The sequence below is a fragment of the Limulus polyphemus genome, unplaced genomic scaffold, assembly GCF_000517525.1.
Source record: "Limulus polyphemus unplaced genomic scaffold, Limulus_polyphemus-2.1.2 Scaffold692, whole genome shotgun sequence".
NCBI lineage: Eukaryota > Metazoa > Arthropoda > Merostomata > Xiphosura > Limulidae > Limulus > Limulus polyphemus.
The window spans coordinates 225,834-236,450 of NW_013666302.1; the positions used below are offsets into that span (position 1 = coordinate 225,834).

General features: G+C 33.2%; 2 protein-coding genes across 3 annotated transcripts in view; one reads left to right on the plus strand and one right to left on the minus strand.

Annotated features, from left to right (window-relative positions):
• The window catches only part of LOC106460007 (CLK4-associating serine/arginine rich protein-like), a 99,564-nt gene that overhangs the window by 80,687 nt on the left and 8,260 nt on the right, over positions 1-10,617 (plus strand). The window lies entirely within an intron of this gene.
• Positions 3,491-10,617, minus strand: part of LOC106460004 (PI-actitoxin-Aeq3b-like) — a 13,044-nt gene continuing 5,917 nt past the window's right edge. The window contains exons 2-3 of the mRNA XM_022386598.1: positions 5,754-5,948; positions 3,491-3,867 (exon numbers count right to left, since the gene is read on the minus strand). Of these exons, the coding sequence (XP_022242306.1) occupies positions 3,860-3,867; positions 5,754-5,948 (203 nt within the window). The 3' untranslated portion in view covers positions 3,491-3,859. The remainder of the gene's footprint in view (positions 3,868-5,753; positions 5,949-10,617) is intronic.

Sequence of the window (10,617 nt, forward strand, 5' to 3'; positions counted from 1 at the left end):
ATATATATATATATATATATATATATATATATAGTAATGGAAGTAGAACATAATGGCTATAAAATGCAAATATTATGGGATTGCTTCCTCTATTGTGTGCAAAATTAACTGCATCAGAATATAGTAAGATGTTGAATGCTTACAATGTCATACAACCAATCAGACAATGCCAAACCAGCATAATACCAATAAAAGTACAGGGAGTCGTACTACTCCCAGAAGTGGTGTAGTATAAAAGGTAAAATCTTTGGCTGATGAAGGCGTCTCCATAAAACAAATTGAGGCAAATTTCATGATATAGTAGGAGCTGTATGGAAATTCTGAGGAGGATGCTTAAAACTAGTACTGTTGATAACAGAAGCAGTCCAATAGAGATCTTGCTAATGATCTAGCTGTAATGTAAGTTCAGGTAAGAATGTTACCTCCAGAACAGTGAGATTTAGCATGGTGTGGCCTCAATAAATATGTAGCTGCTATAAAACTACTACTTAGGAGAGATAACCAAACCTGAATGTTGAAATTGGCATCAAACTTTGAAACAATGTTATGAGCAAAGAAGGAGAAAGTGCTCTTAACAGATTAATCCAAATTCAAGTTATTTGGCAACAATAAACAATAGTTTGTTCAGTGGCAGAGAGTAGAAGGGTATCATGGTCAGTGTTATATATACAGTGAAGTATGGTACGAGATCAATCCAAGTGACTGCTGACAAGTTTAAGTACATTCTTATCCATCTTATCATTCCCTTGAAGCAGGGAATCATATTCCAACAAGATAGTGAACCCCAACATACAGTAAATGTGGTGAAGCTATACTTGGAAGGAAAAAGAAGCCAATGGAACATTGACAACCATGGCTTGGCCTGTAATGGATTATCTAAACTGAGAAAGTCAAATGGCAACCAAACAACTTGGATGACTTGCGGAGTGTATGGCATCTAGAACAATATTTCACTTTGGCATTAAAATATGGTATACTGCTCTGTTTAGAGAAAATACTAATGATTTGTACAACTTATTTGTTCATGTTTAGTTACAGTTACTATTGCCTATTACTTCTGTATGTATATCACCTACGAATTTCCATAATGATTACCAGTGCTGTATTATATCGTACTATCACTGTGATAGATTATTTAAAGCATTACTCTCTTGCATTAGTTTAATTTAAGAAAGAAGTCCCTTTTGAGGCAAATGACATAAAACTACTTGAAAAAGCAAAGTAGAATTTTACGCTGGAAATTCAAGATAGCTCTATAACTTACAAATAAAATAACCAAATTTTCCTTTCAAAGAAAAATTGACTTTAGTAGGTTCTCAGAAACATCCGTAAGTGTTTTTTTCAAAAAGGTTGGCTGATTGATTTTTAAGCCTTAAACATTTTACATGCGATAAGTATACATCATTAACGAGGAAATTTGTTTATATGATCAGTCCATATAACTGTAGGAATACATATTTTATGATGTCAGAAGAGATGGTATTCTGATAAATGTATCTAGATATGTATATTAAATATGCATACATGGGTAGAATTTCCTGTATTTATCAAAAAAACCATTAGAAATTATTGCTAGGAACCATAACATTTTTCACACAAGTTCTTTGTTGTACACTTATTCAACCCTTAGAAAAATAAGATGGCAGTCTCCAGTTGGCATAGCCTTATTGGATGTTTTCTGGCAAACAAAGTTTGTGTGAATATTAATCGCTTACTTTGGGCTATTCATATTTTAAAGAATACTAGCATTTTTTTTTTTTTACTAGCACTCATTCAACCCCACTATTCTGTGACCATTTTTAGTGATGTTATCCTTCTGGAATCTATATACGAAAGGATTGTTTTTTAAAATTAATCTGTAACTTATCAAAACCAATCAGTAATTAATATTTACTATTTATTCTTTAATCAGTTAAATCCCAACATAGAATACTTATTTGTGAGTAATATTTAATTACTAATTTGTTATAAGTAATAATAGTGTTGCGTCAGCGAGTCACATGACTAGTGTGACGCCACGTTTCTAGAACTATCCCGTACCTTGGCGAATGCTCTACTATTTACTAGATATAGGGTAGTCTGGTATATAAAAGAGGGTGACAACGTGACGGGGAATAATGTAATGTGTATGTGTAGATAGTGAGTAATTGAACTGCAGTCAGAAGTATTATTGACGTTCGTTGATATAGCGTTTGTTTTAGCGTGATTGTTGAAAATAAGTGTATCGTAAAGTTGTATTCGGAAAGAATAAACCAGTTTTTATTAAGTAAGGACTCGTGTCGCTAAAGTTTCGTTGGAACGAAGTTACGGAAAGTTAATTAACAAACGGAGACGTAACAATAGTATCCAGACTCAACTGACATAGCTTGTGTGTTGTGGCAGTAGAGTAAATTCTGAAAGGATGCAACCCATGATGTCATTTCCAAACAGTTCCAAAAATTTTGTTATTTGAATGATTTTATTTATATCTGGTTGATTCAACTAAAGGAAGAGTATGTCAGGCAGATACGTTAATAATGTACGTAATTTCGCCAGCTAGCCAGTGCTTGACATAGGAGAATGAATCGTTCGGTGAGTAGAGTTAGCATGTTTTCTACACTTGGAGAGCACAGGTAAGTTGTTGCTTGTGAAACTTATTAGAAAGGGATATCTGTAGGTAAGGGCAATCCCCACCCCTATTCCACGTGACTCAATATTTCCTCCTATAAATCTAATAATACTCGAATTTATGGCTTTATTTTGACAGTGGTGAAAAAGTTTTTCTGGCGTTGTTAATGTTATTTAAGAAACAACATAGATTTATTTCAAAGAGGTTCTTCGATTTCTGGAGTTTTCAAAGAAAATTTTACTTGAAGATAGCTTTTACATGCGGAAACATCTGTTAGCTGAGTTCTTGCACAGATAGCTCGATGTGACTGTACTATAATAAATTTAAGCCGTCTCCAGCCATTATTATACCCAACCCTTTTCAGTTTTTTGGGCTATTCGTCGGATTAAATGTGGACGGAAGACCCTTAGATTTCTAAAGTTAATTACATTTTTCTTCTTAAATGTATTTTGAAGAACTTTGAGTTTTATTTAATTGTATTTGTTATTTTTATATTCTACTCTAGCGCAGTGGTTATTGTTTATCTATAATTAAAAGTATTTCAGCATCTTTATTTTCCTATTTTTGGCGGTCCACCCAAAAAAGCTACACAACCCCTAGGCAAACGCTGCTCTAGCGTAATTTTACTTATATTTTCCTGTTGCAATTGTTAGCTGAGTGAGGGTAATTAATATGTATTTATAACAATTTAATTTACATTTTCCCCATTGCTTTAGTTTCTGAAGGTGAAATAAGACCATTCCAAAACAACTTAGGACATTTTTATTATTTCAGTGGCTTTAATTATTCTATGATAAATTAGGACAGTCGCCTCATAGTTCCATTACAAGTTTTCCAATAAAAAAAATGAATAAATATGAAAAAAATATTTTTATCCATTATCTTAACAAGCAGAAATATTAAAGAAAACAATCCAGATTAATAATAATGAAATTTTAACGATGTTTTCCTACTTTTCATTTCATTTTATTTCGGCAACAAATAGAAATAGGGTTAGACACGCTCATCAAGGTCAATTCAAAGCTGGTATTGTAACATCACGTAAGAAAATAATTGTATTCTTTGAGAAAGATTTTATTATCACCGATACCTTTATAAAAAACAAATCATGGTAGTAAATTTTGGTTTTGGTGTCTTGACTATTTTACTCTCTAGAAAATGTATCCACAACTTTAAAATCAAAGGTTTAAACGTCTTGTGTTTAGAAATCTCTCCCCTTTTCTGTCCATCTTGTTGGTGAAGTTTGCAAAATTATGCTCCTTCGAAAAGAAAAAAAAATAGTGTTACTTAACTTTTTATACTAAAGATGTGAAAAATTAAAAGTAAAGGGAACAATAGTACAAGTTAATTAATAGATAATTGGACGATCAGTTGAGTAATTTTTACTAAAATTTAATAAAACGTAAATTTGGTAGATTAAAAACTGAGCAAATTTCCTGGCATCTCTTTCCACTAAATAATGGGTAATTGTTTGGACTACTGAAATAATACTACTAAATACAAGACAAAAATAACAAAACAAAACACAGACTAGCAACAAATTGTGATATAAACTTAAGGTTAGTGGGCTGAGTTAAAGAAAACCTAAGAGACATATTTTAGTTATTTTGTTTTGAAGTTTAATAATTTTATTATCAATTAGAATCTTACAAATAAATATATTTTCCAAGTTTATATATATATATATATAACTTTAGTACATATTCAAGCATATTTTATCTGGACAAAATAGAAAAATAAATGAAGCTGTGATATTCAAACAATAATTTGCCTGTGTGTTAGGTTTTCTACAAAAGCGTAATGATTTTATTAAGTTGCATGCGTGCAAATAAATTAATAATAATACTGATAAGAACATACAAATAGCATAAGGTATTGAATTTTTACTATGTTTATATTAAATATCAGCATCTCTTTTGAGTATTAGGAAACATATCATGAAAATTCTATGTTTAATTGAAATTTCGGGGCTAGCATAGTCTGGTGGATAGGGCATTCAACACGAAACCTGCGGGTTTTAGGTTTGTATCCAGTCACTTAACATGTTTGCTTTCTGCTCTGAGTACGTTACAATCTGACGGTCAGTCTCACTTTTCGTTGGTAAAGAGTAGCTCGAAAGTTGGTGGTAAGTGATTTCGACTAGCTGCTTTCCCTCTAGGTTATTACTTTTAAATTAAGGATGGTTAGCGCAAATATACAATGAAAATGTGGCAGTCTTGATTGTTATACAAACACGCATTGGATTCAATAATTAGATTATTGAGATGTTCATATAATTTAAAAGCCCCGTTTGAGTTTAAATATCTTTGGATGATTCTAGACATTCTTCCACTGTACATGCATTTATCTATAAAATATTTTTAATAATACAAAATTTAGGTTCTATTGTTTTCAAACATTAAATAATTTGTTCGAAAAATTCACATTTTTTTTATAACTTTTTCTTATCATTAAAAAAAAAAGCGTCTTGGTATATTTTATTTTTCTTTGGATTTCAACAATTGCTAAAAATTATCGATAATTTTTACAATACTTTGAAAACCGAAGAACTATTTGTGATGATATATTTATCTACATATATAGTTTAACCAATTTGTATTAGAAACATAGAAAATAAAATCTCTTATCTTGTGATAAGTGAGGACGATAGACTTAAAACTAAAGAGATATTTACTCTTTCTAATTTTACAAAAATTGAAAAACACAAGTATATGTTGATCTTACAGATTTATATCACTTTACCAAAGGTAAAACTGAAAATATATTCTGCGACGTAGGAGCTTTAATATAAAATTTGATTGGCTGTGGACTGCAGTTTCGCCTATTCAAAACTCATCAGCACAACTTGGATAAGCAAACCAAAGGAAGGGCTCATTCCAAAATTAAACGTTGAAATTTTTCGTTAACGCGTCCTGTTCTTGCAAAATCAACGTTTGTGATCGTTGACTTTCTGTGTTGTTTCAGCGTTGATTGAACACACTTAATAGCCCGAACGACCGTTGAGATTGAAAAAATGCAACATGGCAGCTTGTATGGGGGATATGACACTTATGATAAATCAGTTACAGTTTACTGTAAATTTGGATGAGGTGTATCGTTAGAATACATCCTTACATTTAGATGTAGTTGTTGATAAAATGCTTACCTTTACAGACTTCATGACATTCCTCTATAGTTTCAAAGTTGTTTCTGTTTCCGCCGCATCCACCGTAGATAAACTGTTCGCATGTTTCCGTTTCTTTATTGAAATAAAATCTGGGGATGTAAGCTCCACATGGTCCTGTTTCTGGTTCCAAGTCACAATTGTTAGACTGCCTTGAGCTCTTGTGAATCTTGGAGGCTGAAAATGAAGTTGTTGAAACTGTATGCTCTTTTCGATAGATTGTATTTTTAGATACTTAGAATTGTTTATATTTCACCAGAGTTCTAATGAGACATTCGCAAAAATCACCAAAAAGAAACGATGGAACCTTCACAAAAATGGTAAAAAAATAAAGGATAAGTAAAAAACAAACTTTAAATGCAAAAAACATTTTGAAAATAATATTTTTTAATCAACTAGCTTCACTAATAGGAATGTTGAAGGATATGGGATACTGTCTCATTCTTTGGTAGGTTTGTTACAAATTTTAACTGTTTAAAGTCCAATAGAGAAATGTGAAATTAGAAACTAAATCCATACGATGGCGTAACTTAGGGTGGTTGTTTGGCTGTTGCCAATAGCAAATTATGATTAATTAACGCCTTCTTTACAAAGTATTATTTTTGGGTGTGTAATAATATCTTAAAACGTATTTGATATCAAAAGGACTTAGTAGAAAAACATATTTTCTCCAAAATAAAGAGTGAGAGTAAAGATAAATGTAATAAGAAAACAAGGGGTACACACCCATGTTCGTCATGGCCAAGTGGTTGGAGCGCTTGACTCGCAATCTGTGGGTCGCGGGAGCGTTAAATGTACGGTCAATCCCATTATTCGTTGGTAAAAGAGTATCCCAAGAGTTGGCGGTGGGTGGTGATAACCAGCTGCCTTCCCTCTGGTCTTACACTTCTAAATTAGGGACGGCTAGCGCAGATAGCTCTCGTGTAGCTTTGCGCGAAATTAAAAAAAAACAAACAAACAAACCCATGTCGTATCATGTTTAGTAGATAAAGAATAGTAATAATAATAATGAGAAATTCATAGGTTGCTTGTAATATCACATCAAAAAAAGATATTTCTGAAGAGGATAGTTAATTTTCCTATAAATGGTAATAAAGCTATTTATTATAGTATAATTCACTGTAATTATGAACCTGTTCTAGAGAATATTTTGAATAAAAAGTATAAAAAAAAAAAAGTGGGATTAATCGCACATTATAACGCGAGTGACGGATTTCGAACCCGCGACCCACAGACAACGTTTATAGGGTTATTTTGGAAATGATAAAATATGCTTATTTGTTGTTACGCACAAAACTACACAATAGGCCATCTGGGCAAAAGTATTAAGAGGAATTTTAGAAAACTTATTCAGGTGTGACATATATTAAAAAGCTTTAGGGCAAAATTATAGAATATCCTATAAGCGACGGATCTTTAACAAATTTACCTAAAACTGACTGGATTTTTTAGGAAATTGAATTTCCCTGACTGCTATAATGTTGCTTTGGATAGGTAGAAACTGTAAGTAGGTAAAGAAGCAGTAAAATAAACATTTAAAGTAGCTCAAGAATTGGCGGTGGGTGGTGTTGATTAGCTGCCTTCTTTGTAGTCTATTACTTCAAGATTAGGGACGGCTAGCGCAGATAGTACCTTTGTACGAAATTTAACAAACAAACAAACCTTTAAACGTGTATTTAATCCACCAGTTCGCATGAATCAATAGTTTTTTTCCATTTTATAAATACAGTTCTCTTGTGCTGTTTGTCATTTCGTTTGTTCTCGCTGTGAACAAGGCTACCTGAGATAGAGAAATTGTGGGATTTCTGCACGTACAAAAGCTTATTTGAAGTCCAGGGCAGTGGATTATTTACAGCATTATGTGAAAGACTGGGATGATGACTGGTGCTTATATCAAAGTGTTATGATTTGCTACTGATTCTAGATCTTTAGATATACAAAAACAAAACAAGTAATTGAAACAGATATTGAATATTAATCAGTCAGCATCTCAACCTCTCTTCAAAAAGTTATGATTTTAAGTTTATAAATAACTTTGAAAAACAGAATAGTTCGGTGGTACTCAAAAACGGCTTAGAAACCGAAAAAATGTTTAGCAACTCAGTATTAATGTCTGCTTATAAAGATTCACTCAATATTTGCATCTAAAAGTTGTCACTGCTTATGTTAGAAATTTAAATTTGGCTCCGAAAGAACATACGCTCATGTTTTGTTTTGTTGTTTTTCCCCAGAGCTCAATGCTCAGTATTAAAATGAAGCTAAAAGAACGGTTCCATTCAACCTTTACTAAAATGTCTTCTAAGACGTTTCATTTGGAAATAACAAACTACATCTTATGATCAGGCATGTGATATGAAATGCTTCTCTTTACTTGAGATCTACTTGTTTGTTTCCTAACGTGTTCAAGCTAAGAGATGAAAGTGCATGATGATTGCTTATTACTTTTACAAGTATCTAAGCGTTCTTCTTCCGTCTTGAAATTATTTTTGTTCCCTCCAAAACCACCGTAAATGAACAGTTCACAAGTTCCTGTCTCAGGAGCCCCTCCCGGTGGCACAGCGGTACAAAGCTACACAATGGGCTATCTGTGCTCTGCCCACCACGGGTATCGAAACCCGGATTCTAGCGTTGTAAGTCCGCAAACATGCTTAATTACAAACAAACAAACCTAGATAAATTTTATTTATTAATTTATCTATTTTCATGATAGAAGAATTTAGCACCGGCCGAAACACAAGCTCTCTAGCCTCAGTTGTAAAGTCCTGTCGAAAGACGTTTTTCAGTGTGCAGCCAGATAATGTTGCACCGTCTCTAATTCTGAACCACCGACCATTAATTAGGAGGTAGCTCCTGACAGCAAAGCTTTTACTTTATTATTATACATTCTTGTGCAACATTATTATTTAATTATTACTTTTATTTTAGACGCCAGTAGCTCAAGGTAAATAAGATGATGTTAAAGCTATTACAACTAGTACCGTTATACCCTTAAAAGAGTTTTGCACTGGCCTTGGCACAGGCTCTTCTATCTCGAATAATGTTGTCCTTAAAGTTCTTTTTGTAGTAATGCTCAGTTCAATTTGATTTGACTAGTATCTCTCCTTTCCACATACTTCTACGCTCATTCCACTTTCACAATTCAACCTTCTTTCTTCCAGTATTCCAGTTAACCAGTGTCCATCTTTACCTGTTTCTTCGGTCTGCATGTTATTAGTTTACATAAGGTCTGTACCTTTCAAGCTAATATATTTGCTCTGTCTATAAATGATTTGCTACTGTGTCTTGATACATAGTCGTTATCAGATGAGCCTTCAAATCTATCAAATGTTCTTTGGACAAAAACGTATGTCCAGTCAGTTTAGATACTCCTATAGGAGTACGATCCTGTCCTGATCTTCAGTCTTACTGGTCAAACAAAGAAGTGCATCCTTGTATGTTTCACCGTCTGCTCTGGATGAGCTGGATCGTCTAGTTTTGACTGCTGACCATTCGAATATTACATATCTATCTCTTCTTATACGGCTCCTATCCATGCAGTCACAACTTTTTTTGGCCGAGCCAAATGCTGCTATGATCAGTGTCTAATAAGGTTGAGTTGATCAATCTTAACCTTTCCCTCCCCACCCTGTTGCTTATTTAAGAAGAGTAAAACTCTTAACTCGTTTCTCCCTGTAGTCCATCACAATACACAGAAAAGTGACACAGGCTTTATGTGAAACTTTTCTAACTGTGTATGTCATCGTGAATAGAAAGAGGTGTCTGTGTGATATTTAGTTGGCAACAAACAACAGGTTTTCTGTGGTTTAATGGACATTTTATTACATATAGTCCACTAGCAGAGTCTTTTGCTGGTTTCTTCCATAATTTCCACCTCTGTCATTGGCGTGTATGAGATGCTTTCAACAATAACGTCGTCAACATTTGTACACGGTGTCACTCCGAAGCTTTCATTCCGTTGGCTAGATCAGTTATGTATATGTTGAATATGACAGGACTCAGCGAAGATCTTTGTGACAAGCCAGAAATGATTTCAAAATTTCAGATCTCCATTTGCCACCCTAAAACAAACTAATTAATTGCTATAATCAGATTCTCCTTTAATGATCTTTGATAAATGACTACATATCATTCCTTTACTTTCACTCAGTAGTCCAGCTATAATAAAGTACATCTTCTTTATATTTCTGATGTTACACTATGAAGAATTTGGTGTGATGAAGACTTTCTATTTTCGAATAGTTAACTTTATTACCAATGATCCCACCACTTTACGACCAATAGCACCTATATTTTTTCTCAACGAGAAGCACTGTTTAATTAAATACTCTTATAAAAAAACATTTAAACACATTTTTTTCAATTCTATTGTTTCTAACCTAATCCAGCTCGAAGAGTGCATATTTTTTAAATGTTCAAGAAATAAATCTTTAAACAATAGGGAGGAAGAGGTAAACCATTCCATCTAATTTTCCCAGATCTTACACCAGCCTTAAATAAAGTGTAATATGCAGAATTGTCTCGCCATCTAGTGGTGGATAGATAAACGTAGAACACATATTAAGGCTAAAATTAAATATCTATACTATTATTCTGATTGTTTGTATGTACGACCGTTACGCTTTCTAACCGAGAACCTGCTGCATAAGCAGGCGTAGGTAGGTTGTTTCCCCAAGAAAAACTGCGCATGCGCATTATTCACTCGACGACAAAACGTCTGCCTGTGGCATAGAGCTGCAAAGCTCAGTGATCAAGTCGCTAGAATTGCTGTATGAAACAAGAAGTAACAACAAAATGGGGAGTGTAAATATACTTTACTAACCATTTTGTACAACAGAATATTAAAAAC